General features: G+C 35.0%; 1 protein-coding gene across 1 annotated transcript; it reads left to right on the top strand.

Moving 5' to 3' along the window:
- The first annotated feature begins 11,159 nt into the window (after window positions 1–11,159).
- On the top strand, window positions 11,160–12,032 carry LOC106093155 (trypsin alpha-3-like). The gene has a single exon (XM_013260171.2). The coding sequence runs from the start codon at window positions 11,160–11,162 to the stop codon at window positions 12,030–12,032; it is 873 nt and encodes a 290-aa protein (XP_013115625.2).
- The last annotated feature ends 12,848 nt before the right edge of the window (window positions 12,033–24,880 follow it).

The following is a 24,880-nucleotide window of genomic DNA, read 5'->3' as shown; positions in this document are numbered from 1 at the left end:
CTCCTCCAACGCTGACTGAGCCTCTTCGAATCAGGGGCTTATCTGCTCCACAAAGTCGAGACGGACGGACAAATCTGCGTCATCATTTGCGTTGTTTGTATGCTCTGCGTCTGGCATATTTGCTTTTTTAATTTAACAACTTCGCGTTTATTTCACCAAACACTTTCAAAAATAGACGAAATATTATCCGACTTGACAATATATTTCTAGTGATCATCAAATAGATCACGTCGGGGTCACCAATGTTTGAGTCTGTAATAATTTTTACAGGCTGTTCGAATCGAAAATAAAACACAACAAGCTTTTCAAAAAAAATTAAAGTTTCGAATTGAACAACTTTATTGACTTGCTTGTTGCTAACCAAAAAGACTAATGTTGTATGCAAAGCAAAAAATATAATTTCAACCAAAAATGCAACTGCGTTCATGCAAAAAAAGGCTTCATGTACAAAAAAGGTTTAAGTACATACACTCACACATAGATAAAAGTGTATCCCCAATCTATTAGCACAGACAGCGACCAGACAGAAATGCGCAGGGGTATGTGTGAAAGTGCATGCATACATTTATATGGTAGGCAGGTAAAAGATGTGGGATGTTGCAATGAAAGTACAATAACAATAATTTGCATAAAATTTTTGGGTAACAGCAGTAGCCAAACCAAACAGGGCCGGACTTGCGGTTAACAGTATTTTTGTCAAGACTGATAATTCGTATCAATTTGCCTAATTCTATCTGTCCCCGCTCGCTGTAGACGAAGATAAACTATTTCGTACTATTTAGCACTTTTTGATACCAATATGTACGAATAGAACACTTTGTCACCCATCACGATACGCTTTGGGTGCCGGGCCCTAGCGGAGTAAGGGGGAATTTATTAGCAGACGATTTGGCAGTGAAGGCCAGAGGACTGCGTTCAATAAACTTGGTTAACCCGAAGCCTTTCGGGTCGACGCAGGACAGATAGGACTACGAGCTCACTTATGCAAAATCGGTGTTGCAAGTAATAGCGTGTGTACGGCATGTGGGGCAGATGATGAAACGTTGGAGCATTTCCTATGTCATTGCCCGGCTTTCGCTGCTAACAGACACCGGCACTTGGGCTTAGGTGTATGTCCATAGTGGCATGGGGCAGATGAGTATCCCCATCCTCTTTTCAACCTAACCTAGTCACCCATTATATTTTTCCTAGTTGTACCTACATGCCAAATTTCAGGCCTGTAGCCCCATCTATAAAAAAGTTCAAAATTTAAAAAGATCATTTAGACATCTAACATATTTTGCCTACTTGTACCTACATACCAAATTTCAGACCTCTAGCTCAATCTGTAAAGAAAGTACCAAATGGTATCAATTTTGGCACCGAAATTTTCGATGTGTGTATAGATCATTTTGTAATTCATTATATATATCCTTGATGCACCTACATGCCAAATTTTAGACCTCTTACTCAATCTGTAAAGAAAGTACCAAATACGGTACTAAATGTACGTTTTTTCACATTACCAGTACTTTTTTTCCAATACTTTTTCATCCTCATAATTTTGTAGCAAAGGTCTTTTAAGACAAATTTCCAATTCGTAAATTGTTGATACTTTTCTTAGTAACTAAATTAAAAATTTCCAAAAACTCTTATAATCATCCAATTAAGTTTGCCATGGTGTACTTAAATTTCAAAATTCAGAGCTCTAACTCAATTTACAAAGAAAGTGCCAAATAGTACCCAATACAGCACTAAAAGTACTATTTCTCCCACTTCCGGTACTATTTTGGAAGATTTTTTCATTAATCCAATTTTTTAAGAGCTTTTTAATTTGAGCCCAAAATCATTCTCCCAGCACTTTCCGTTCACACTGCACAAACATGACCATTTCGTAATATATTGGTACTATTTAGTATCTTAACGAACGAATATCGCCAAATCCAATCTTATTCCGCGTCTACTACCTAAAACCCACATTCGTGCAAAATTTCATAATTCTAGCTTAAGTCAGTAAATCACGCGCGGTTTTTATGTATAGAGTAGAAGAAAATATTAAAAAATATTAAAATTAATCATTTTGAGCTGAAATTGAGGCATGTTTACTGCCCTATTTTAAGAAATGAAGGAGCAGTAAGTAGCGCATCTTTTTGAGCCGATAAGCAAACAAACAACAATTTTGAGGAGTTATGTGGGAAGGTGTAGGAGCATTTTCGTTCAAGGGAAAGAAAAGTCCAAAATATGTGTTATAGCATGCATATTTTGAGAAGTTGTGACAGATGTTGGATTGACTCCTAAAAGAGGTATATTTATATGCCTACATGTTGGGAGCGATATGTAATTCCGCCACTGGGAGTGGAAATGTTGTTTTTGCTGTCGGAAGTGAGAATTTGGGGCCCAACGACAATAACCATTTAACATTGATTGGAATGTCTTGGTCTGTGTTGTTGACAAACCAAGCTCTGTTGTGTTTAAAGTCGAGCTCAAATTGCTGTTGTTGCGAAACAACGCCTTTTTACTTGTTTGTTATTGCTCTACTAATGTGTACATGACTGACATGGCCATTTGTATCTCAATTTAATGGAAAAAATTATTACGCTCATAGAAATTTTTAAGTAAAAACAGCAAATATATTTGCTGAAACAGCAGAAAGTCTGCTGAAAATGGAACGGCAGTAATTTGTTGATAAAACGGCAAACATTTTCTGCTGTTTTCAAATTTTAAAAAGTTGAAAAAGTCTCACAAATTTCACAAATAATTAAAAAAAAATTTATATTCCATCTTATTTCTCAATTTCACAAAGACATAACTTCAAATTTTCTAAAATTTGGTAATGTTTTAATCGAATTTAAATAATAGCAGACAAGATAACTACAACTATTATATTTAAGCTTTTAAACAAAAAATTATTGCCTAAAATTAAAAATAAAAATGAATGTGTAGCAAACGCCACATTTTGTGTATAGAAGTTCAAAATTTTTGAATGGAATTATTCAAAAGTTTAAAATTTATAATTTATTATCAGCAGACACTGTTTGCTGATATTAGCAGACTAATTTTTCTGGGTGTATGGAATGAATACATTCAGTGGTGATTATAAACATACACAAAGACACACATTTACATATATATTCTATTTTTTTGTCATCCCCTTCCATAAGTAAACAGGAGTCATTTTCAGCAAACAACAAACTTTTCAGCAGTAAGCCTGCTACTCTGAAATTGCAGTACTACTGCAGTAATAGCAGAACTACTGCTACAATAGCAACAAAATTAACTACTGATATTCAGCAAACAGTGTTTGTTATTTTCAACAAACTTTTTCTTTTAGTGTACAATCAGACATAGCTCTCATATAAACTGATTTCCCTATTATACTTCTAGAGTTTATAAAGGTCGCAATTCTTATCCTTAAATTTTGTACAACAACTTCTCCTATGGCCTTTAACATGTGTGCCAATTATGGCTTGGATAGGTTTATAACCTGATATAGCTCCCACATAAACCGATTTTCCGATATTACTTTTTGAGCCCCTGTTTTGCACAATGTCTTCTACTATGGTCTCCAATATTGAACCAAGTACGTTCCGAATCGGGCCGTTAACTAATATTGCCCCAATAGCATGAAACTTTTTATACCCACCACCATAGGATGTGGGTATACTAATCTAGTCATTATGTTTGCAACACCTCGAAATATTGATCTGCGACCCCATAAAGTATATATATATTCTGTATCGTCTTGACATTCTGAGTCGATCTAGCCATGTCCGTCCGTCTGTCGAAATCACGATAGTGGTCGAACGCGTAAAGCTAGCCGCTTAAAATTTTGCATAGATACTTACTATTGATGTAGCTTGTTGGGGATTGCAAATGGGCAATATCGGTTGGGTTGGATATAGCTCCCATATAAACCGATCTCCCGATTTGATTTCTTGAGCCCCAGGAAGCCACAATTTTTGTCCGATTTGGCTTAAATTTTGCATGCGGTGTTCCGTTACGGGTTCCAACAACTGTGTCTACCAAGTACGCTCTAAATCGGTCTATAACTTGAAATAGCTCCAATACACTCATAGAAAAAAGTTTGCTGAAAATAGCAAACACTGTCTGCTGAATATTAGCAGTTAATCTTGCTGCTGTTGTAGCAATATTTCTGCTATTACAGCAGTGTACTGCAATTTCAGAGTAGCAGGCTTGAAAAGTCTGTTTTTTTTTGCTAAAAATTACTGCTGTTTAATTATGAAGGGTATGCTAGAAGATAAAATAAAACACATATGTAAATGTGTGTCTCAGTGGATGTTTATAATCACCACTGAATGTATACTATCCATAATCTTTTTTCTTTAAATTTAGATACAAAAGGCCATGTCAGTCATGTGCACATTAGCAGAGCAATAACAAAAAATGCGAGCTAGCTCAGCCACATTTCCAAAATGTATACCAATGGATGGATCAGGTAGCTTCTTTACAGTAATATTTCACAAATTAAAATCATCTCTTCCAAAAAATTTCTAAACAAAATTCTAAAATATGCCTAAAGTAACTAAAATGTAACAGGCAACCATAAAAATACAATACAATTTTTTTAGCAGACTTGTGTACTCATATCAGCAGATTTTGTTAGTTGAAATAGCAGTAAGAAATGTTTGCCAATAAAGCAGCCCTATGTTTACTGAAACAGTAGTAATGTATGCCATTCCCATTTTCAGCAGGCAAAAACTGCTGTTGTTGCAAACAGTTTTGCTGTTTTGAATAACAAATTTGGTAGAGTGTATAAACCGATCTCCCGATTAGATTTTCTTGAGCCCCTGGAAGCCACAATTTTTGGTCCGATTTAACTAAAATTTTGCACATAGTGTTCTGTTTTGACTTCCAACAACTGTACGGTCCAAATCGGTCGATAACCTGATATATCTCCCACATAAACCGATTTGACTTCTTGAGCCCCCGGAAGCTGCAATTTTTGCCCGATTTGGTTGAAATTTTACAAGCGGTGTTTTGAAAAGAGATAACGGGCAAAGAACTTCTGAGTAATCCAACTTTAGGAAGCTAAAACTCATATGGCCAATATTTACAATCACATTTCCATATTTAAGGAGTATATATATATATATATTTTTTAAATATAATTTTTGGATTTGAACCACAATACACACAAAACTATTTGATGTATCGGCAAAGAATGTCAAATGAATGAAAATTGACCTAAATGGGAGTAAAATTGACTATGTCTTGGCGCTTAAGATTTTTTTGTCCCGTTTGGTCGCCCCGGTAGCTTAGTTGGAAGCGAGCTCGGATTATCAGTGCGGGGTCGTGGGTTAGATTCCTACCAGGGCCTGGTCTGTCGCTATTGTAATATCACAATGGACTAAAAGTCTAAGTGAGTCTATTGGGAAATAGATTGCCACTCTTACCTAACCCAACCTCGGTATACACAATTCCTTATTTTAGGTATATGCGAGTGTAATAAAATCGAGTTGAAATTTTCAAGAAGTTGAATATCTGAACTCAATTTCAGTATATTTTTTATATTATTATAAGGAAAATTCTTATGCGTTTCAATACCAGTTTCATACAAATTTGCCGTATGATAACCCGTAATTTATTACATATAAAATTGGAAATAGTGATGCATTTCTTAAAAAATATTCTGTTTTCCCTGTTTTATGACAATTAATTTCAAAATATTAGGTATAATGAGAATAAATAAAAGTAAGGTTTTATTTGCATTAGGTAGTGGAAATAAATACCCAAAGTTTATATATTGTATAATAAATTGAGTTTAAAAGCATTATTAACTTTACATGTACAGTTCTTGCTTAACCAATGTAGTGAACTTTGAATAATGATTATTAATTTTAAAGTTTCAGTGAAGATAAAAATACAAATTTTATTGCTTACTAACACGTGCACTTCACTTTTCATTAGCATTTATAAATAAATTATCTAAAACATTTATTTATTTTTAATATGGGTTATTGTCCGCATCCTTTGACTCGTTTTTTACCATTCATCTAGGCAAATTCTATATTTAATTATAATTTTGTTAGCAAAATAGTTACATTTCGTTTCGAAATATTCACCTTTTAAATCAAAGCAGAATGCTACACCCGTTTATTTATTTTTCTTCCACATCATAAATTGTTAAAAAGTCACACAAAGGGCCATTTGTTGTTTTATTTTTGTACCCACCACCATAGAATGGGGGTATACAAATATAGTCATTCCGTTTGTAACACCTCGAAATATTGATCTAGATCGTCTCGACATTCTGAGTCGATCTAGCCACGTCCGTCGTCAGTCTGTCGAAATCACGATAGCTGTCGAACGCGTAAAGCTAGCCGCTTGAATTTTGCACATATACTTAATATTGATGTAGATCGTTGGGGATTGCAAATGGGTCATATCGGTTCAGATTTGGATATACTGCCCATATAAACCGATCTCCTGATTTGACTTCTTGAGTCCCTGGAAGCCACAATGTTAGTCCGATTTGGATGAAATTTTGTTATTCAGTTATTACTTCCAAAAACTGTGCCGAGTACGGACCAAATCGGTCTATAACCTGATATAGCTCTCATATAAACTGATATCATGATTTGACTTCTTGAGCCCCTGGAAGCCACAATTTTTGTCCGATTTGCCTGAAATATGACTTCCAACAACCGTGTTAAGTACGCTCCAAGTCGGTCAAGAAGATGATCCCGTAGCTCCCATATAAACCGATCTCTCGATTTGACTTCTTGAGCCTTACAAGCCGCGATTTCTCTCCGATTTGCCTGAAATTTTGTAAATGGGCTATATCGGTCCACGTTTTGATATAGCTGCCATATAAACCGATCTGGGATCTTGACTTCTTGAGCCGCTAGGCTGAAATTTAGCATGAGGTGTTTTATTATGACGTCCAACAACTGTGCTGAGTATGGTTGAAATCGGTCCATAACCTAATACAGCATATCTGGGTTCTTGACTTCTTGAGCGTCTAGAGGGCGTAATTCCTATCCGATTTGGCTAAAATTATGCCCGACGTGTTTTGTTATGGCTACCAACAACTGTGTTAAGAATAGTTCATATCGGTCCATAACCTGATATACCTGCCATATAAACCGACCTGGTGTCTTGACTTCTTGAGCCACTAGAGGACGCAATTATTATCCGATTTGGCTGAAATTTTGCATGAGGAGTTTTGTTATGACTTTCAACAACTGTGCTAAGAATAGTTTAAATCGGTCCATAACTTGATATAGCTGCCATATAAACCGATCTGGGGTCTTGACTTCTTGAGCCTCTACAGGGAGCAATTCCTATCCGATTTGGCTGAAATATAGCAGGACGTGTTTTGTAATGACTTCCAACAACAGTATTAAAAATGGTTCAAATCGGTCCATGGGGTCTTGACTTATTAAGCCACTAGACGGCGCAATTGTTATCGGATGTAGCTGAAATTTAGCATGAGGTGTTTTGTTATAACTTTCAACAACTGTGCTAAGTATTGTTCAAATCGGTTTATAACCTTATATAGCTGCCATATAAACCGATATGGGATCTTGACGTCTTGAGCCTATAAAGGGCGCAAGTATTATCCGATTTGGCTGAAATTTTGTACAACGGCATCTCTCATGACCTTTAACACACGTGTCGAATATGGCATGAATCGGTTTATAGCCTAATACAGCCCTATAAACTGATCTCCATATTTTACTTCTTCAGCCCTAAAGTGCGCAATTCTTACTAGATTTGGCTCAAATTTTACACAATGATTTCTACTATGGTCTCCAATATTCAATTCATTTATGGTCCGAAATGAACCATAACTTGATATTGTTCCAATAACATAGCAATTATTTTCTTTTATACTTTGCCTAAAAAGAGATACCGTGGCAAGAGCTCGACAAATGCGATCCATGGTGGAGGGTATATAAGATCCGGCCGAGCACGCTTTTACTTGTTCTCCGTTGATCTCTTCCGATCCTCATTCCTTCAAATATCAAAGCCACTGTCTGCCAAATAACAAAACAAGCAGCTATTGATCGACACGCCACTATACACACACGCTTGTACAACAACAAAAGCTTACAAAACAAGTAAAAGCGTGCTAAGTTCGGCCGGGCCGAATTTGGAACCCACCACCATGCTAAATATTTACACAAAAAAAAATTTAGTTGAAGGGCATTATTTTATTCCACATACCAAACTTCTGTCAACCCAGCAAAAATTAAAGCTTCTAGGAACCGAACAAGGATGATCGAGAGACCGGTTTACATGAAGCTATATCAGGTTTTAGACTGATTTGGACCGTATTTGGCACAGTTGTAACAGAACACCGCATACAACAGACAAAATTTGCAGCTTATAAGGACTTAAGAAGTCAAATTGGGAGATCGTTTTTTATATTAGCTATTCAGGTTATAGACCGATTTCAACCATCCTAAGCACAGTTGTTGGAAGTCATAACAGAACACCACATGCAAAATGGGAGCTATATTGGGTTATAAACCGATTTCAACTGTACTAAGCAGAGGTATTGGAAGTTATAACAGAACACCACATGCAAAATTTCGGCTAAATCAGAAAAAAGTTCGGTTTATAAGCGCTCAAGAAGTCAAATCTGGTTATCGCTTTATATGGGAGCTATATCAGGTTATAGACCGATTAAGACCGTATTCGGCACATATATTGAAAGTCATAACAGAACACTATGTGCAAAATTTCAGCCAAATCAGACAAAAATTGCGGCTAGTAAGGGCTCAAGAAGTCAAATCGGGAGATCGGTTTGTATGGGAGCTATATCTAAATCTGAATCAATATGGCCCCATAATCCCCAACGACCCACTATAGTGATTTCGGCAGACGGACGGACGAACATGGCTAGATCGACTCAGAACGTCAAGACGATCAAAAATATATGTACTTTATGGAAGAATATTTCGATGTGTTACAAACAGAATGATTATATTAGTATACCCCCATCCTATGGTGGTGGGTATAAAAATTTTACCCTTTCTGTTACGATGATTGTGTGGATATTACAGGCTCTTACACACACTCATACTCACTCTCATACAATGACATACATTTGTCGGAAATTTTATATTATGGAAAAACCACGAACCGCTACCGCTACCGAAATATACCAACACATGCAATGCCAGACAAACCATATCCACACATACATAAAGAAGAAAGAAGAAGAAATACATAAATTTATCAACCATTTTTTTGGCAAGAGGTTGTTTTCTACTTTGCTGAAATCCTGTTAAAAATATTAAATTAGGATTATTGGGACCACCATTTGAAAAATATGATTTTAATCATAAACAATAAATAATTGACTACACATAAAAGAATTGTGTTTTGAATATGTTTAAGAAATTCCCAAAAAAAAACTAAATTAGTTGCGTTAATGAAAATTAATGAAAAAAGTCATAACAAAACATAGGAGTATATCTTCTACAAGATGTTAATGAAAATGTCTTAAAAGTGCAATTCCATATTTAAAGGATCATGCATACCATATTTCATTTCCCACTTCTGCATGGTACTATGTTCGTTTTTCATCATTGAAACCCCTTTCTTTCGCGTTTACTTTTTTGAAACATTTCGAAAATAACAATGATAAAATAAGAATTTCATTAAAATTTTACCATTAATAATGAGGGAATGTCCTACTGAACAAAATCAACAAGTTTTTTGCTTTAAAATGTAATATTTCAAAAACGGAATCGGCGAAAAATATAGCGAAAAACGAATATAGTACCAGCCTTTACCAAAAAAATTGTATACTAAACTTGCTCTACAACGTGGTGAACTTCAAACTGACATGTCCCGAAAATTAATGGTAATAAGCTTCAGTAAAAATTTGCTATATAAAATTTTTTTCCATGCAAAATGTTTTTGTATGTCACAGATTGCAATTTCGGATGTAATTTTCCCTTTGGGGAGTGTTGAAGCCAGTTTAACAAAACTATCCTTATCCTAAATGAAATAATCGAAATGATATAATCGAATTACATACATTACTGAATTACAGTGAAATGAATTTGAAATTGTTTTAAGTGACTTTAGCTTTACTATTTTCCCGCGGATTTGCTTATATTGGTCAACTTGGCAACCCTTTGTCCATTCTATGCAAAAGGGCCAAAGCTTTTATTCAAATGAATAAAGAGTGGCAATGTTGACTAAATTTCCAATTCGGCTTTTCCTAAATCTAAGCACTTTTCACTTTCTTGCACCGCTATTAAATCACTTGTGCAGAATCATCTCAAGAAGTAAGGTAAGGGCTTGTTGAAACTGAATAAACTGTAACTGTGTTTTTTTCACCTGTTCTGTTTGTCATATCTTACAATTTGGGAACTCCAATAAAACCTATAGTCCCCTTACAGCTACTAGCTACCCAAATTGTACAGGGTGTTTTTTTCAAAATTGAATTAATTTTTTTTTAACTGGTTGTAATGATATTTTTTAGGAAATTCACATATCCACTTTAAGTATATAAACTAATTGCAATTTCTTTGATAATAGATATGTTCCCGTAGTTTAGGAAATCTTCATACGAAAAGAGAAAATTCTCATAAGGCGTAGTACAATTTTGATACCAACTTTGGGTAAATTTTTTACTACATATCCTTTTTTTCAGTGTAATTGGTATGTTTCCTTCCGAATTATGTCAAAAAGTAATCAATTAATTGTGATATGGTGATTTTTTACCATTTTGGGTACGGCCGTGACACTATGCACCACCGGTCAACATAACATATGACCACTATTATGATGTTCATGCTCATTCCACTGTGCGGCACATGATTAGTCTATTAGTTATCATCTTCATGGTATTTTTATGCAATAAGTTCGATAAATATTCTACAGTTTATTTCCATAACCAGTTAATATGCGTGCCTTCAGAATGTCGTTGACTTGACCCAAAGAACTATTTTTGGATAAATGCAAAAAATTGAATAATTTATACCGATGGCTATAGACGATATTAGAGCCTACCAACAAATTAGCACATTATTAATTAAATGCTTATTTAATCTGAAATCAAACGGTAAAAATCGCATCAAAAATTGGCAAAATTCAATATTGAGAACGCACAGGCGAAACCAGAAAACGATGATGACTGTCTTCAGTATGCAAACATTTGTCAGAATCATTTTCGATAGCATCGTTGGAAAGTTAAGATGTGGTCATCGAGAGTTCTACTGTCGCTGAGTGTTTTTGTTTTTGTACCCACCTGTATGGCACAAATACGAAATTCTACATTGGCAATGCTGGGTATAGACGACTTGGATTACTACGATCCGGAGATTTATAATTTTACCGACACACGAATAGTTGGCGGTAGACCAATCAGTATTAACCGAGTACCTTGGCAACTTGCCCTTTACGACGGTGGTTACTTTATATGCGGAGCTTCAATCATTAGTCGAGATTGGGTATTAACAGCGGCCCATTGTGTCGAAGGAGGCGGTAATTTTGCAGTTCGCGCCGGTTCTACATACGTTAATCGAGGCGGTCAAATTCGTTATGCAAATGCTGTCATTATCCATTCAAGATACAATTCACGCACCTTTAACTATGATATTGCTCTGCTACGAGTGAGGCAAAGTTTTCGAATAACCCCAAATGTGAGACCTATACCGCTTGCTAAGCGTAACAGGAGCTTACCCGATCGATTTTTTGTCAGCGGTTGGGGTAGAACCAGAGAAAATGGTCAAACTTCGAATCGCCTGAGAGGCGTAACTATCGCCAAAATAACTCGGCCGAGATGCCAACGACAGTATGCGCCAGTTGGCATTGGCATCACAGTCAACATGATATGCGCAACGTCGCCTCAGAAAGACGCATGTCAAGGTGATTCAGGAGGTCCATTAGTTAATGGTCGAATCCAATACGGAATTGTATCGTATGGAATCGGTTGCGCTAGGCCAAACTACCCAGGGGTTTACACAAACCTACGACGCTTAAACCAATGGGTTCGATCAGTCATAAATCTTAGAGGTGGAGCAATGCCAACATTTAAAGCTATCAAACAAAAGAAAAAAGCGATATAATTTAAAACCAATAATTAATCTCGATTGATTTAAGCAAAAAGATTTTAGTTAAGTATTAAACATTCAATTCATACACATAATAAAATTTGCTACATGTTGCAAAAAAATCGTATTAAAAATTCTTGCAGGATATGCAAGATTATTGAACGTATTTGGTACTGAATCATTTTAAGTAGTATATTTTTTATAGTGTGTAAATTTAAAATTACATCTTCATCTAGGTAAAATTGTACACCATCCACCATGGACTGCCTTTTGTCAAATTCAATGTCTATCAATTTTTATTGCAGGGAAAAACAACAACTAAAAGCTAATATGTGTTCTTTTTATTCCCTCCACCATAAGATGGGGGGTATACTAATTTCGTCATTCTGTTTGTAACTACTCGAAATATTCGTCTGAGACCCCATAAAGTATATATATTCTTGATCGTCGTGACATTTTATGTCGATCTAGCCATGTCCGTCCGTCTGTCCGTCCGTCCGTCTGTCTGTCGAAAGCACGCTAACTTCCGAAGGCGTAAAGCTAGCCGCTTGAAATTTTGCACAAATACTTCTTCTTAGTGTAGGTCGGTTGGTATTGTAAATGGGCCATATCGGTCCATGTTTTGATATAGCTGTCATATAAACCGATCTTGGGTCTTGACTTCTTGAGCCTCTAGAGGGCGCAATTCTTATCCGATTTGAATGAATTTTGGCACGACGTGTTTTATTATAATATCCAATAACTGTCCCAAGTATGGTTCAAATCGGTTCATAACCTGATATAGCTGCCATATAAACCGATCTTGGGTCTTGACTTCTTAAGCCTCTAGAGTGCGCAATTCTTATACGATTTGAATGAAATTTCGCACGACGTGTTTTGTCATGATATCCAACATCTGTGCCAAGAATGGTTCAAATCGGTTCATAACCTGATATAGCTGCCATATAAACCGATCTTGGGTCTTGACTTCTTGAGCCTCAAGGGGGCGCAATTCTTATCCGATTTGAATGATTTTTGGCCCGACGTGTTTTGTTATGATATCCAACAACTGTGCCAAGTATGGTTTAAATCGGTTCATAACCTGATATGGCTGTCATATAAACCGATCTGGGATCTTGACCTATAGAGGTCGCACTTATTATACGATTTGCCTGAAATATTGTACGACGGATTCTCTCATGACCGTCAACATACGTGTTTATTATGGTCTGAATCGGTCTATAGCCCGATACAGCTCCCATATAAATCGATCTCTCTATTTTACTTCTTGAGCCCCCAAAGGGCGCAATTCTTATTCGAATTGACTGACATTTTACACAGGTCTCCAGCATATAATTTAATTGTGGTCCAAACCGGACCATATCTTAATATCGCTCTAATAGCAAAGCAAATCTTTTCTTATATCCTTTTTTGCCTAAGAAGAGATGCCGTGAAAAGAACTCGACAAATGCGATCCATGGTGGAGGGTATATAAGATTCGGCCCGGCCGAACTTAGCACGCTTTTACTTGTTTTTACTCACTAAGAATTGCGCATATAGAAGGAGCTTTTGAACGAAGTGAGTTTGGAAAGTGAAAAAAATTCGTCAAAGGTTATATACTATTTAAAAATTTGGAAGGCCTTTTAGAGTTTGGTTTGCTTTGTTTGAGGTTGAATTCGAGATCGTATGGAAGGTTTCTAAATGTGGGTTATACGCAAGTTTACCGCTGGCTTAAAAGGAACGCATCTAAACGATTAATCCTAGTGTAATATCAATGATAGATTCAGTTAGTAAAAGAAAAATATGTGCAATTATGTTTAAAAAATTATGATATTTCGTTAAAGTTATTCGCAACAATTTCGAAAGCTGAACAGAATATTCTGCTTAACTTTTAAAATAAGGTTTTTTGTTTTTCTTTTTGTAATAGAACCAGAAACCCCTACGTTAGAATAGGGGCACAGTACTTTCAATCAAAAAGCGACTCAGGCAATGTGTTAACACTGTTATTTTATTGTGCATTAATCAAGATTATATTGTGTTCCCATTCACTCATATCCATTGCGAAAAGAAGTGAGAATGAGTCAAACATATGTCCACCTCTATCATATACAGACACAAAGTGGAGTGGATAGATAAAAAATATGCAGAAAAATAGAAATGCAGTTTTTTTACAATTACTTTTTTATAATTTCAAAGTAAAAAATGTGAAAAACGTTACGTTGAAATATTGAAAAGCAGAAAAAATTAGGTTGTGAACAAATAGAATGGATGAATACCAAACGCAACAAATTGGAGGACGTTGTAGAATGCAAACGCGGTATTTACAAACATTACTAACATTTGTCTGCTTGCGCTTTCTTTTTTCGGTCTTAAAATCTAATTGAGATTCCATTGCAGGATATTGTCCGGCTTTAGACCAAAGACGAAAGCGTAAACAGACAAACCAAACGAAAGGCACGTCGCATGTGGTGTGGGTCACTGCCTATACACAAAAACAGCACTGGCAGTATCAACCGTTGGGCGACCACCGTGCGAAGAACAAAAGATGTTTGTGTTTGTTGCTATTAGCATCGTTGGATAAGGCTAAGGACTTGAATAAGGGAAGTAAGATTTGATTTGTTATTTATTGCGCTTATGAATCAATTCGTCTTTAAGAGGCCTTTATAAATTCAGATGTGTGCTTTACAACTTACTCTAGTTGGAATGGTTGTAAAGCACCATGATGCATTTGACATCTCCCGCTGATGAAATCGTGATACGGGAAACCAGTAAAATGCTTCAGCAACAACACACTTTTGCTGTCTTTTAAATGTTTTTTTGCTATACTTTTCTTTGAAAAGAAAGCATAAAACAACGATCTAAAGCCAGACAATATCCTGCAATGGAATCGCAATATTGTTAACATTATCTTATTTTAATAGTATATTATCCATATAGAGATTATGTGGTCTTGGGAAACGGCACTGAGGACGGAAGATAAGTGGATCTAGATTCCGTGGTATTGTGCGCATAATGCTAAGATTGGTAATTATTACGATTCATTTTATATATGTATATAAATTAATTTGTTTATAATACTCCTTACCATGGCCATGACAATGAAGAAGCTCCTAACGGAAACGTCAATTTTTCGACTTTTTTCAAAGCCTTTGATCATTAAATAGGAAGTATATATTTTTAAGCAGTGTATTTCATGTTTTATACACAATTTAGTCCAATTAAATAAAAAGTTTTTTATTCATGTGGAAAATATCTATTGTTTATATTATTAAAATAATAAACAAGTTGCTTAAAAGAAAGGGTAACTTTGGAATAATTGATTTATGGAATTAATAATCACTTCAATTGGATTATTGAGCTTATCAATATTACAAATTCCTTAACTGGACCGAAAATAGCAAAATTTTTAATTGAATGTACAAATTTCTTAATTTGAACCTAGTTTTTAATTTTTTCCTTGCACAATTCCATCTAGGGCCACATTACCTCGTTAACACCTGAGCTATAACCTTATAAAATTTCGTGAGGATATCTTTATCCATTAGAAAATAACAGAATTATTTCCACTAATTTTTTACCATCTCAATGCCGAAAATTAGTTATGGTTTATGGGCTGGTGGCTTTATCGTTCCATTTTTCTCAAAAAACAACCGTGGGAGAAACGTTACCGTCAATCGAAGTGGTGCAAAATGTTACCATTCGAAATGGGGCCGCGGGCAACATTTACATTAGAGATGGAGAACTATCGATAGACGACGATAGTAATTTTACAACCATCGATAGGTGACGATAGTACTATCGATAGTCGACGATAGCCCGTCCACAATCTAAAGGGTACTTTTTTAGCTATTATCTTTTTGGCAACACTGGTTAAAACAGCTCACTCACGTTTCGTGTTTTGTTTCACTATCAAACATTTTCGGTTTGGTCTATAATTTAACCATGAAGTCTTACAAACGAACAATGGTTACAAATGACTGAATTTTGTTATCGTAATGCGTGCTCTGTTAAGAAAATTCATCGTGATCGAATTGTGTTCAGAGACGAAGCGTATTTTTGACTCTATGGGTACGTAAATAAGTAGAATTGTCGATTTTGGAGTAAAGATCAGCCAGAAGAATTGCAAGAGCTACCAATGCATCCAGAAGACATAGTATTTTGCGCTTTATAGGCTGGTGACATCATTGGACCGTACTTCTTCAAAGATTATACGAATCGTTACGTTACTGTGAATGGTGAGCGCTATCGAAAGGTAATATCCAGCTTTTTTATCCAAAATGCAGGTGCTTGACTTGCATGACATGTGGTTTTAACAAGACGGTGCCACATGGCACACAGCACGCGTAACAATGGACTTATTGAGAGGCGAGTTCGGTGGACATTTTATTTCACGTTCGTGACCGGTTAATTGTCCGCCTAGATCGTGCTATTTAACGCCTTTAGACTATTTTTTGTGGGGCTATGTTAAAGCTCATGTCTATACAAGATACATATATTCATTTACAGGTAGTGGCAGTGCCACTACCTGTTGTTGCTTATTGCATACTGTGAAAGAAATATTTATTTTTCTTTCGAGTATATTTACTTATATTAAAAAAATACTTTCTTATTTATGCATCCACAAACATTTTATATTTTTTCCAACCAGAGTACATGTGAGCAACATCACTAACACTAACAAACATCTAGTTACAATTAGAAGTTTGACGATCGCGTTTATTTTGCGTAAGAAAATGACTTGTTGCACAGCGACTGTGGTTGTGCTTTCAATAGGCGTCCCGAAATGTAAATTTTCCCCAGGTGAAAAAAAGTTATGATGAAACGAACACATTTCGGCATATTTTTCCCTTAAATTTTTTATATATAGTTTCAACGCGAAAAGCGAATATAGTACCGGCCTTAAGTCGCATAGGAGTAAGCACCATATTTTCCCAGAAGTTCCGTTACGCCATTTACACAGAAACAAAAGTATTGAGTATAGATACGTAGTTTTATTTCCATTCTAATACTTACCATCAAAAGTGTCCGTCTGTAATTAGTAGTATATATCCTTTGCGAAATCATTTGCGTTAAAATATTCCATCGCTGCATAAATTGTAGATCGCATTTCAATTTTAAAAGTTACTGCAAACAAAGTTAAATAAAGATCAGTAAAACAACAGAATAATTTTTGTTATACCCTCCACCGAAGGATGAGGGTATACTAGTTTCGTCATTCTGTTTGTAATACCTCGAAATATGCGATCTTGGATCTTGACTTCTTCAGCCGCTGGAGGGCGCAATTCTCATCTGATTTTGCTGAAATTTTGCATAAGGTTTTTTTATATCTTCCAATAACTGTGCAAATCGGTACATAACCTGATATAGCTGCCATATAAACCGATCTGGGATCTTGACTTCTTGAGCCTCTAGAGGGCGCAATTCTTATCCGATTTGGCAGAAATTTTGTACAACGGCTTCTCCCATGACCTTCAACACATGTGTCGATCAATAGCTTGATACAGCTCCCACATAAACCGATCTCTCGATTTAAATTCTTGAGCCCTTACAAGGCGCAATTCTTATCCGAATGAACTGAGATATTACACAATGATTTCTACAATGTTCATTTATGATCCGAATCGGACTATAACTTGATATAGCTTCAATAGCATAATACCGAGATACCGCCATGGTGACGGGTATATAGGATTCGGCCCGGCCGAACTTAGCACGCTCTTACTTGTTTTTTATTATTATTAAATGCTAATGCTTACCCAAACCTTTAAAGGTCTCTAAAGTTTTCTTATTTAGAGTTTCTAACATGGATCTATTTATCCTATACAAAGTGAAGTCACAAATCAAACGTTCTTATATAATGATATTCTAAGATTCTAATCATGTGATTATGGTATGACTGGCGAAACAACGTGTTTAAAAAACACATTTATAATTGCATATAAGCTATGTTTGGTATTACTGAAAAGAATGTTATTTAATCATCTCAGTTACAAAATCTGAATAAAATTTATTCAATTTTGCTCAAATTTGAAAAATTCGTAAACTATTTTGAACGAATATTTATTCAAATTGAAGAATATAGGGTTATAGGAAGCATTGAACTCAACATAACAACATGTTTATATTGGGTAAAAAAAAACGTTGTTTGCTATAGAATTATTTAATTTGTTGAGAAGAAACTTGGTTAAGTAAAATGACTTCCCAAACACAAGTTCGTGAACTATTGGGTTGCCCAAAAAGTAATTGCGGATTTTTTAAAAGAAAGTAAATGCATTTTTAATAAAACTTAGAATGAACTTTAATCAAATATACTTTTTTTACACTTTTTTTCTAAAGCAAGCTAAAAGTTACAGCTGATAACTGACAGAAGAAAGAATGCAATTACAGAGTCACAAGCTGTGAAAAAATTTGTCAACGCCGACTATATGAAAAATCCGCAATTACTTTTTGGGCAACCCAATTTGTCACTAATTACAGAGGAGTTAAACTTATTTAAATTTGCATTTTTTCCTTGTTTTAATCAACATTTAATCAAATTAAATTCTGCAAACTTATTTGGGATAAGGGTTTTACTTTATATTATGCGCTCCTTTTTTCTGAGTTTAGTGTTACACTTTTTGCATTTTCAATCAAACATGTTCATATGTCCATATGTAGTCATTTCGACAAAATAATACGGTAAAAAGGATGCAGTATCCTTGTCTTCGCATGAAGAACTTTCTACAAATGCATCTAATATGCCGTTAGCTAAATAAATCCCGTTCACTTTTTCCATTTTTATGTATTTGTATTTAATATTTTGCGGCTTTGATCTAAACATTCAATCAAGGCGGATTTAACAAGGTGGTCTCACGCGATCAGCTGTTAACGGGCCAGATTTGACGGTATTAAGATGTCAGATTTTTGTTTCTCTCATATTCTCCGCTCATGTACGCACACACACACACAAATTTCTTTGCGTGTGTTGGCAAACCGTCGATCAGCTCGATAGCAAAATGGCGTTTGCACTATATGATTTATGGTTGTTGTACAATTGAGACCACTTTTAATTGTTTCTCCACGACATTCAACAAATTTTGCGTTCTTCTTCTGTTCAAACAAAATTTGCTTGAATGATAACCGCTAATTTTAAGTGCGACATTCTCCACCGTAGAATTAGCACGGTGTAAGAAATGCAACATTTTTCCACTCTCTGTAGAGAACGAACACTACACCCGGTGGTAGGGTTAAATTTTTTTGGACAAACGAACACATAATTTCAATTTCTGTGCAACATGTCGAAAATATGCTACACTTTTTTGCAAATAAAATAATATTTTTTTTAATTAATACTACTTTGAAGCCACAATTTATTACACAATATAAAAGCTTTGGGTAATGTTTTCATGGGAACTAGTTATTTCTACTCCAAATTTTGCCCATGAACCTTCCACTAAGGACAACCAACCTCTGCGCTCCGGTGGCCTCTACTCCTAATGCAAATAAAAACCTACTTTTATTTATTCCCTTCATACCGGATACGTTGAGATTAATTTTCATAAAGCAGTAAAAAGAGAACTGTTTTTAAGAAATACATGACTCTTTCCAAATTTATATGTAATAAATTAAAGGTTATCGTATGGAAAATTTGTATGAAATTGGTATTAAATTGCAAAAGAAATTTCCTTTTAATAATGTTCAAAATATGCTGAAATGGAGTTCACTCGCATATACCTAAAATAAGGAATCGTGTTTACCAAACGGGACAAAAAAATCTTAAGCGCCAAATCATGGTAAATTTTTCCCTTCCCTTCCCTTTTTTTTGGAGTGTATGATACTTATTTGAGAATTTGATTAAATTTTAAAAAATTACGCTTACCCATTACTCACATAAAATTGAGAGAGCATGACTCATTTTTGGGTCGTCTACGTTCTATATTGGGATGTGAGAATGGAAGGCCTTTATTTTTTGTCATTTCATGTCAATTTACAAGGAGTCGGAAATGCGTCTCACAAACAGTATTTTTAACTGTTTGGTTGCCAATTTTTAAAAGTCCAATCGACAAAAGCAAATGTTGTAATATTACTTCATAAAAGAAGGTAAGGAGCCGTAGCGTTTCGTTGCCATAATGTGTTGACTCTTGAAATAGACGACATATAAATCAAGCTCTGTGTGTTGTTTTACTACAAATAGGTATGGTTTATTAGTTTCTTCAATATTAATGGCGAAAACGTTACATATATACTCGTATATGGAGGTCATCCTTCTGATATAGCCGTCATATGCATAAATCAAGTTCCTGATTTGGCGTAGACATAAGGCCAACGGAAGATCAAAAGTACTACTAATTTAGCCTTTTTTAATTGTGAAAATTTTACTAATATATTGTTTTTAAAAAAATAGCTTTGGTATGGGCAGTGAAATGTTTTCTAAAACGAGTGACTAAAGGAAACCAGTGCAAACATAGCATAGAAAATAAGAAAAAAATGTAAATCAGTAAATCCCATATTCAAAATATGTGCTACTAAATTACAATACATTTACAAAACTCGTTTTTGAATTTCTTATTTCGGTGGAGCATTCTTTCTAAGTCCGTATCAACTAATTATGCATTAATATCCCATAAATTGAAATGAGAGGCAAGATGGAGAAACATATATAACCGAAGCCAAGCGTGTCTTCGGCTTAAATCTAATATTCAGCCGAAGACGAACGGCCTCATTCACAAAATGCTAAGATTGGTAATTATTACGATTCATTTTATATATGTATATAAATTAATTTGTTTATAATACTCCTTACCATGGCCATGACAATGAAGAAGCTCCTAACGGAAACGTCAATTTTTCGACTTTTTTCAAAGCCTTTGATCATTAAATAGGAAGTATATATTTTTAAGCAGTGTATTTCATGTTTTATACACAATTTAGTCCAATTAAATAAAAAGTTTTTTATTCATGTGGAAAATATCTATTGTTTATATTATTAAAATAATAAACAAGTTGCTTAAAAGAAAGGGTAACTTTGGAATAATTGATTTATGGAATTAATAATCACTTCAATTGGATTATTGAGCTTATCAATATTACAAATTCCTTAACTGGACCGAAAATAGCAAAATTTTTAATTGAATGTACAAATTTCTTAATTTGAACCTAGTTTTTAATTTTTTCCTTGCACAATTCCATCTAGGGCCACATTACCTCGTTAACACCTGAGCTATAACCTTATAAAATTTCGTGAGGATATCTTTATCCATTAGAAAATAACAGAATTATTTCCACTAATTTTTTACCATCTCAATGCCGAAAATTAGTTATGGTTTATGGGCTGGTGGCTTTATCGTTCCATTTTTCTCAAAAAACAACCGTGGGAGAAACGTTACCGTCAATCGAAGTGGTGCAAAATGTTACCATTCGAAATGGGGCCGCGGGCAACATTTACATTAGAGATGGAGAACTATCGATAGACGACGATAGTAATTTTACAACCATCGATAGGTGACGATAGTACTATCGATAGTCGACGATAGCCCGTCCACAATCTAAAGGGTACTTTTTTAGCTATTATCTTTTTGGCAACACTGGTTAAAACAGCTCACTCACGTTTCGTGTTTTGTTTCACTATCAAACATTTTCGGTTTGGTCTATAATTTAACCATGAAGTCTTACAAACGAACAATGGTTACAAATGACTGAATTTTGTTATCGTAATGCGTGCTCTGTTAAGAAAATTCATCGTGATCGAATTGTGTTCAGAGACGAAGCGTATTTTTGACTCTATGGGTACGTAAATAAGTAGAATTGTCGATTTTGGAGTAAAGATCAGCCAGAAGAATTGCAAGAGCTACCAATGCATCCAGAAGACATAGTATTTTGCGCTTTATAGGCTGGTGACATCATTGGACCGTACTTCTTCAAAGATTATACGAATCGTTACGTTACTGTGAATGGTGAGCGCTATCGAAAGGTAATATCCAGCTTTTTTATCCAAAATGCAGGTGCTTGACTTGCATGACATGTGGTTTTAACAAGACGGTGCCACATGGCACACAGCACGCGTAACAATGGACTTATTGAGAGGCGAGTTCGGTGGACATTTTATTTCACGTTCGTGACCGGTTAATTGTCCGCCTAGATCGTGCTATTTAACGCCTTTAGACTATTTTTTGTGGGGCTATGTTAAAGCTCATGTCTATACAAGATACATATATTCATTTACAGGTAGTGGCAGTGCCACTACCTGTTGTTGCTTATTGCATACTGTGAAAGAAATATTTATTTTTCTTTCGAGTATATTTACTTATATTAAAAAAATACTTTCTTATTTATGCATCCACAAACATTTTATATTTTTTCCAACCAGAGTACATGTGAGCAACATCACTAACACTAACAAACATCTAGTTACAATTAGAAGTTTGACGATCGCGTTTATTTTGCGTAAGAAAATGACTTGTTGCACAGCGACTGTGGTTGTGCTTTCAATAGGCGTCCCGAAATGTAAATTTTCCCCAGGTGAAAAAAAGTTATGATGAAACGAACACATTTCGGCATATTTTTCCCTTAAATTTTTTATATATAGTTTCAACGCGAAAAGCGAATATAGTACCGGCCTTAAGTCGCATAGGAGTAAGCACCATATTTTCCCAGAAGTTCCGTTACGCCATTTACACAGAAACAAAAGTATTGAGTATAGATACGTAGTTTTATTTCCATTCTAATACTTACCATCAAAAGTGTCCGTCTGTAATTAGTAGTATATATCCTTTGCGAAATCATTTGCGTTAAAATATTCCATCGCTGCATAAATTGTAGATCGCATTTCAATTTTAAAAGTTACTGCAAACAAAGTTAAATAAAGATCAGTAAAACAACAGAATAATTTTTGTTATACCCTCCACCGAAGGATGAGGGTATACTAGTTTCGTCATTCTGTTTGTAATACCTCGAAATATGCGATCTTGGATCTTGACTTCTTCAGCCGCTGGAGGGCGCAATTCTCATCTGATTTTGCTGAAATTTTGCATAAGGTTTTTTTATATCTTCCAATAACTGTGCAAATCGGTACATAACCTGATATAGCTGCCATATAAACCGATCTGGGATCTTGACTTCTTGAGCCTCTAGAGGGCGCAATTCTTATCCGATTTGGCAGAAATTTTGTACAACGGCTTCTCCCATGACCTTCAACACATGTGTCGATCAATAGCTTGATACAGCTCCCACATAAACCGATCTCTCGATTTAAATTCTTGAGCCCTTACAAGGCGCAATTCTTATCCGAATGAACTGAGATATTACACAATGATTTCTACAATGTTCATTTATGATCCGAATCGGACTATAACTTGATATAGCTTCAATAGCATAATACCGAGATACCGCCATGGTGACGGGTATATAGGATTCGGCCCGGCCGAACTTAGCACGCTCTTACTTGTTTTTTATTATTATTAAATGCTAATGCTTACCCAAACCTTTAAAGGTCTCTAAAGTTTTCTTATTTAGAGTTTCTAACATGGATCTATTTATCCTATACAAAGTGAAGTCACAAATCAAACGTTCTTATATAATGATATTCTAAGATTCTAATCATGTGATTATGGTATGACTGGCGAAACAACGTGTTTAAAAAACACATTTATAATTGCATATAAGCTATGTTTGGTATTACTGAAAAGAATGTTATTTAATCATCTCAGTTACAAAATCTGAATAAAATTTATTAAATTTTGCTCAAATTTGAAAAATTCGTAAACTATTTTGAACGAATATTTATTCAAATTGAAGAATATAGGGTTATAGGAAGCATTGAACTCAACATAACAACATGTTTATATTGGGTAAAAAAAACGTTGTTTGCTATAGAATTATTTAATTTGTTGAGAAGAAACTTGGTTAAGTAAAATGACTTCCCAAACACAAGTTCGTGAACTATTGGGTTGCCCAAAAAGTAATTGCGGATTTTTTAAAAGAAAGTAAATGCATTTTTAATAAAACTTAGAATGAACTTTAATCAAATATACTTTTTTTACACTTTTTTTCTAAAGCAAGCTAAAAGTTACAGCTGATAACTGACAGAAGAAAGAATGCAATTACAGAGTCACAAGCTGTGAAAAAATTTGTCAACGCCGACTATATGAAAAATCCGCAATTACTTTTTGGGCAACCCAATTTGTCACTAATTACAGAGGAGTTAAACTTATTTAAATTTGCATTTTTTCCTTGTTTTAATCAACATTTAATCAAATTAAATTCTGCTAACTTATTTGGGATAAGGGTTTTACTTTATATTATGCGCTCCTTTTTTCTGAGTTTAGTGTTACACTTTTTGCATTTTCAATCAAACATGTTCATATGTCCATATGTAGTCATTTCGACAAAATAATACGGTAAAAAGGATGCAGTATCCTTGTCTTCGCATGAAGAACTTTCTACAAATGCATCTAATATGCCGTTAGCTAAATAAATCCCGTTCACTTTTTCCATTTTTATGTATTTGTATTTAATATTTTGCGGCTTTGATCTAAACATTCAATCAAGGCGGATTTAACAAGGTGGTCTCACGCGACCAGCTGTTAACGGGCCAGATTTGACGGTATTAAGATGTCAGATTTTTGTTTCTCTCATATTCTCCGCTCATGTACGCACACACACACACACAAATTTCTTTGCGTGTGTTGGCAAACCGTCGATCAGCTCGATAGCAAAATGGCGTTTGCACTATATGATTTATGGTTGTTGTACAATTGAGACCACTTTTAATTGTTTCGCCACGACATTCAACAAATTTTGCGTTCTTCTTCTGTTCAAACAAAATTTGCTTGAATGATAACCGCTAATTTTAAGTGCGACATTCTCCACCGTAGAATTAGCACGGTGTAAGAAATGCAACATTTTTC

This window comes from Stomoxys calcitrans, chromosome 1 (genome assembly GCF_963082655.1).
Source record: "Stomoxys calcitrans chromosome 1, idStoCalc2.1, whole genome shotgun sequence".
Lineage (NCBI taxonomy): Eukaryota > Metazoa > Arthropoda > Insecta > Diptera > Muscidae > Stomoxys > Stomoxys calcitrans.
Note: the sequence above shows the minus strand (reverse complement) of the source record. Positions and strands in the feature narration are given on the sequence as shown.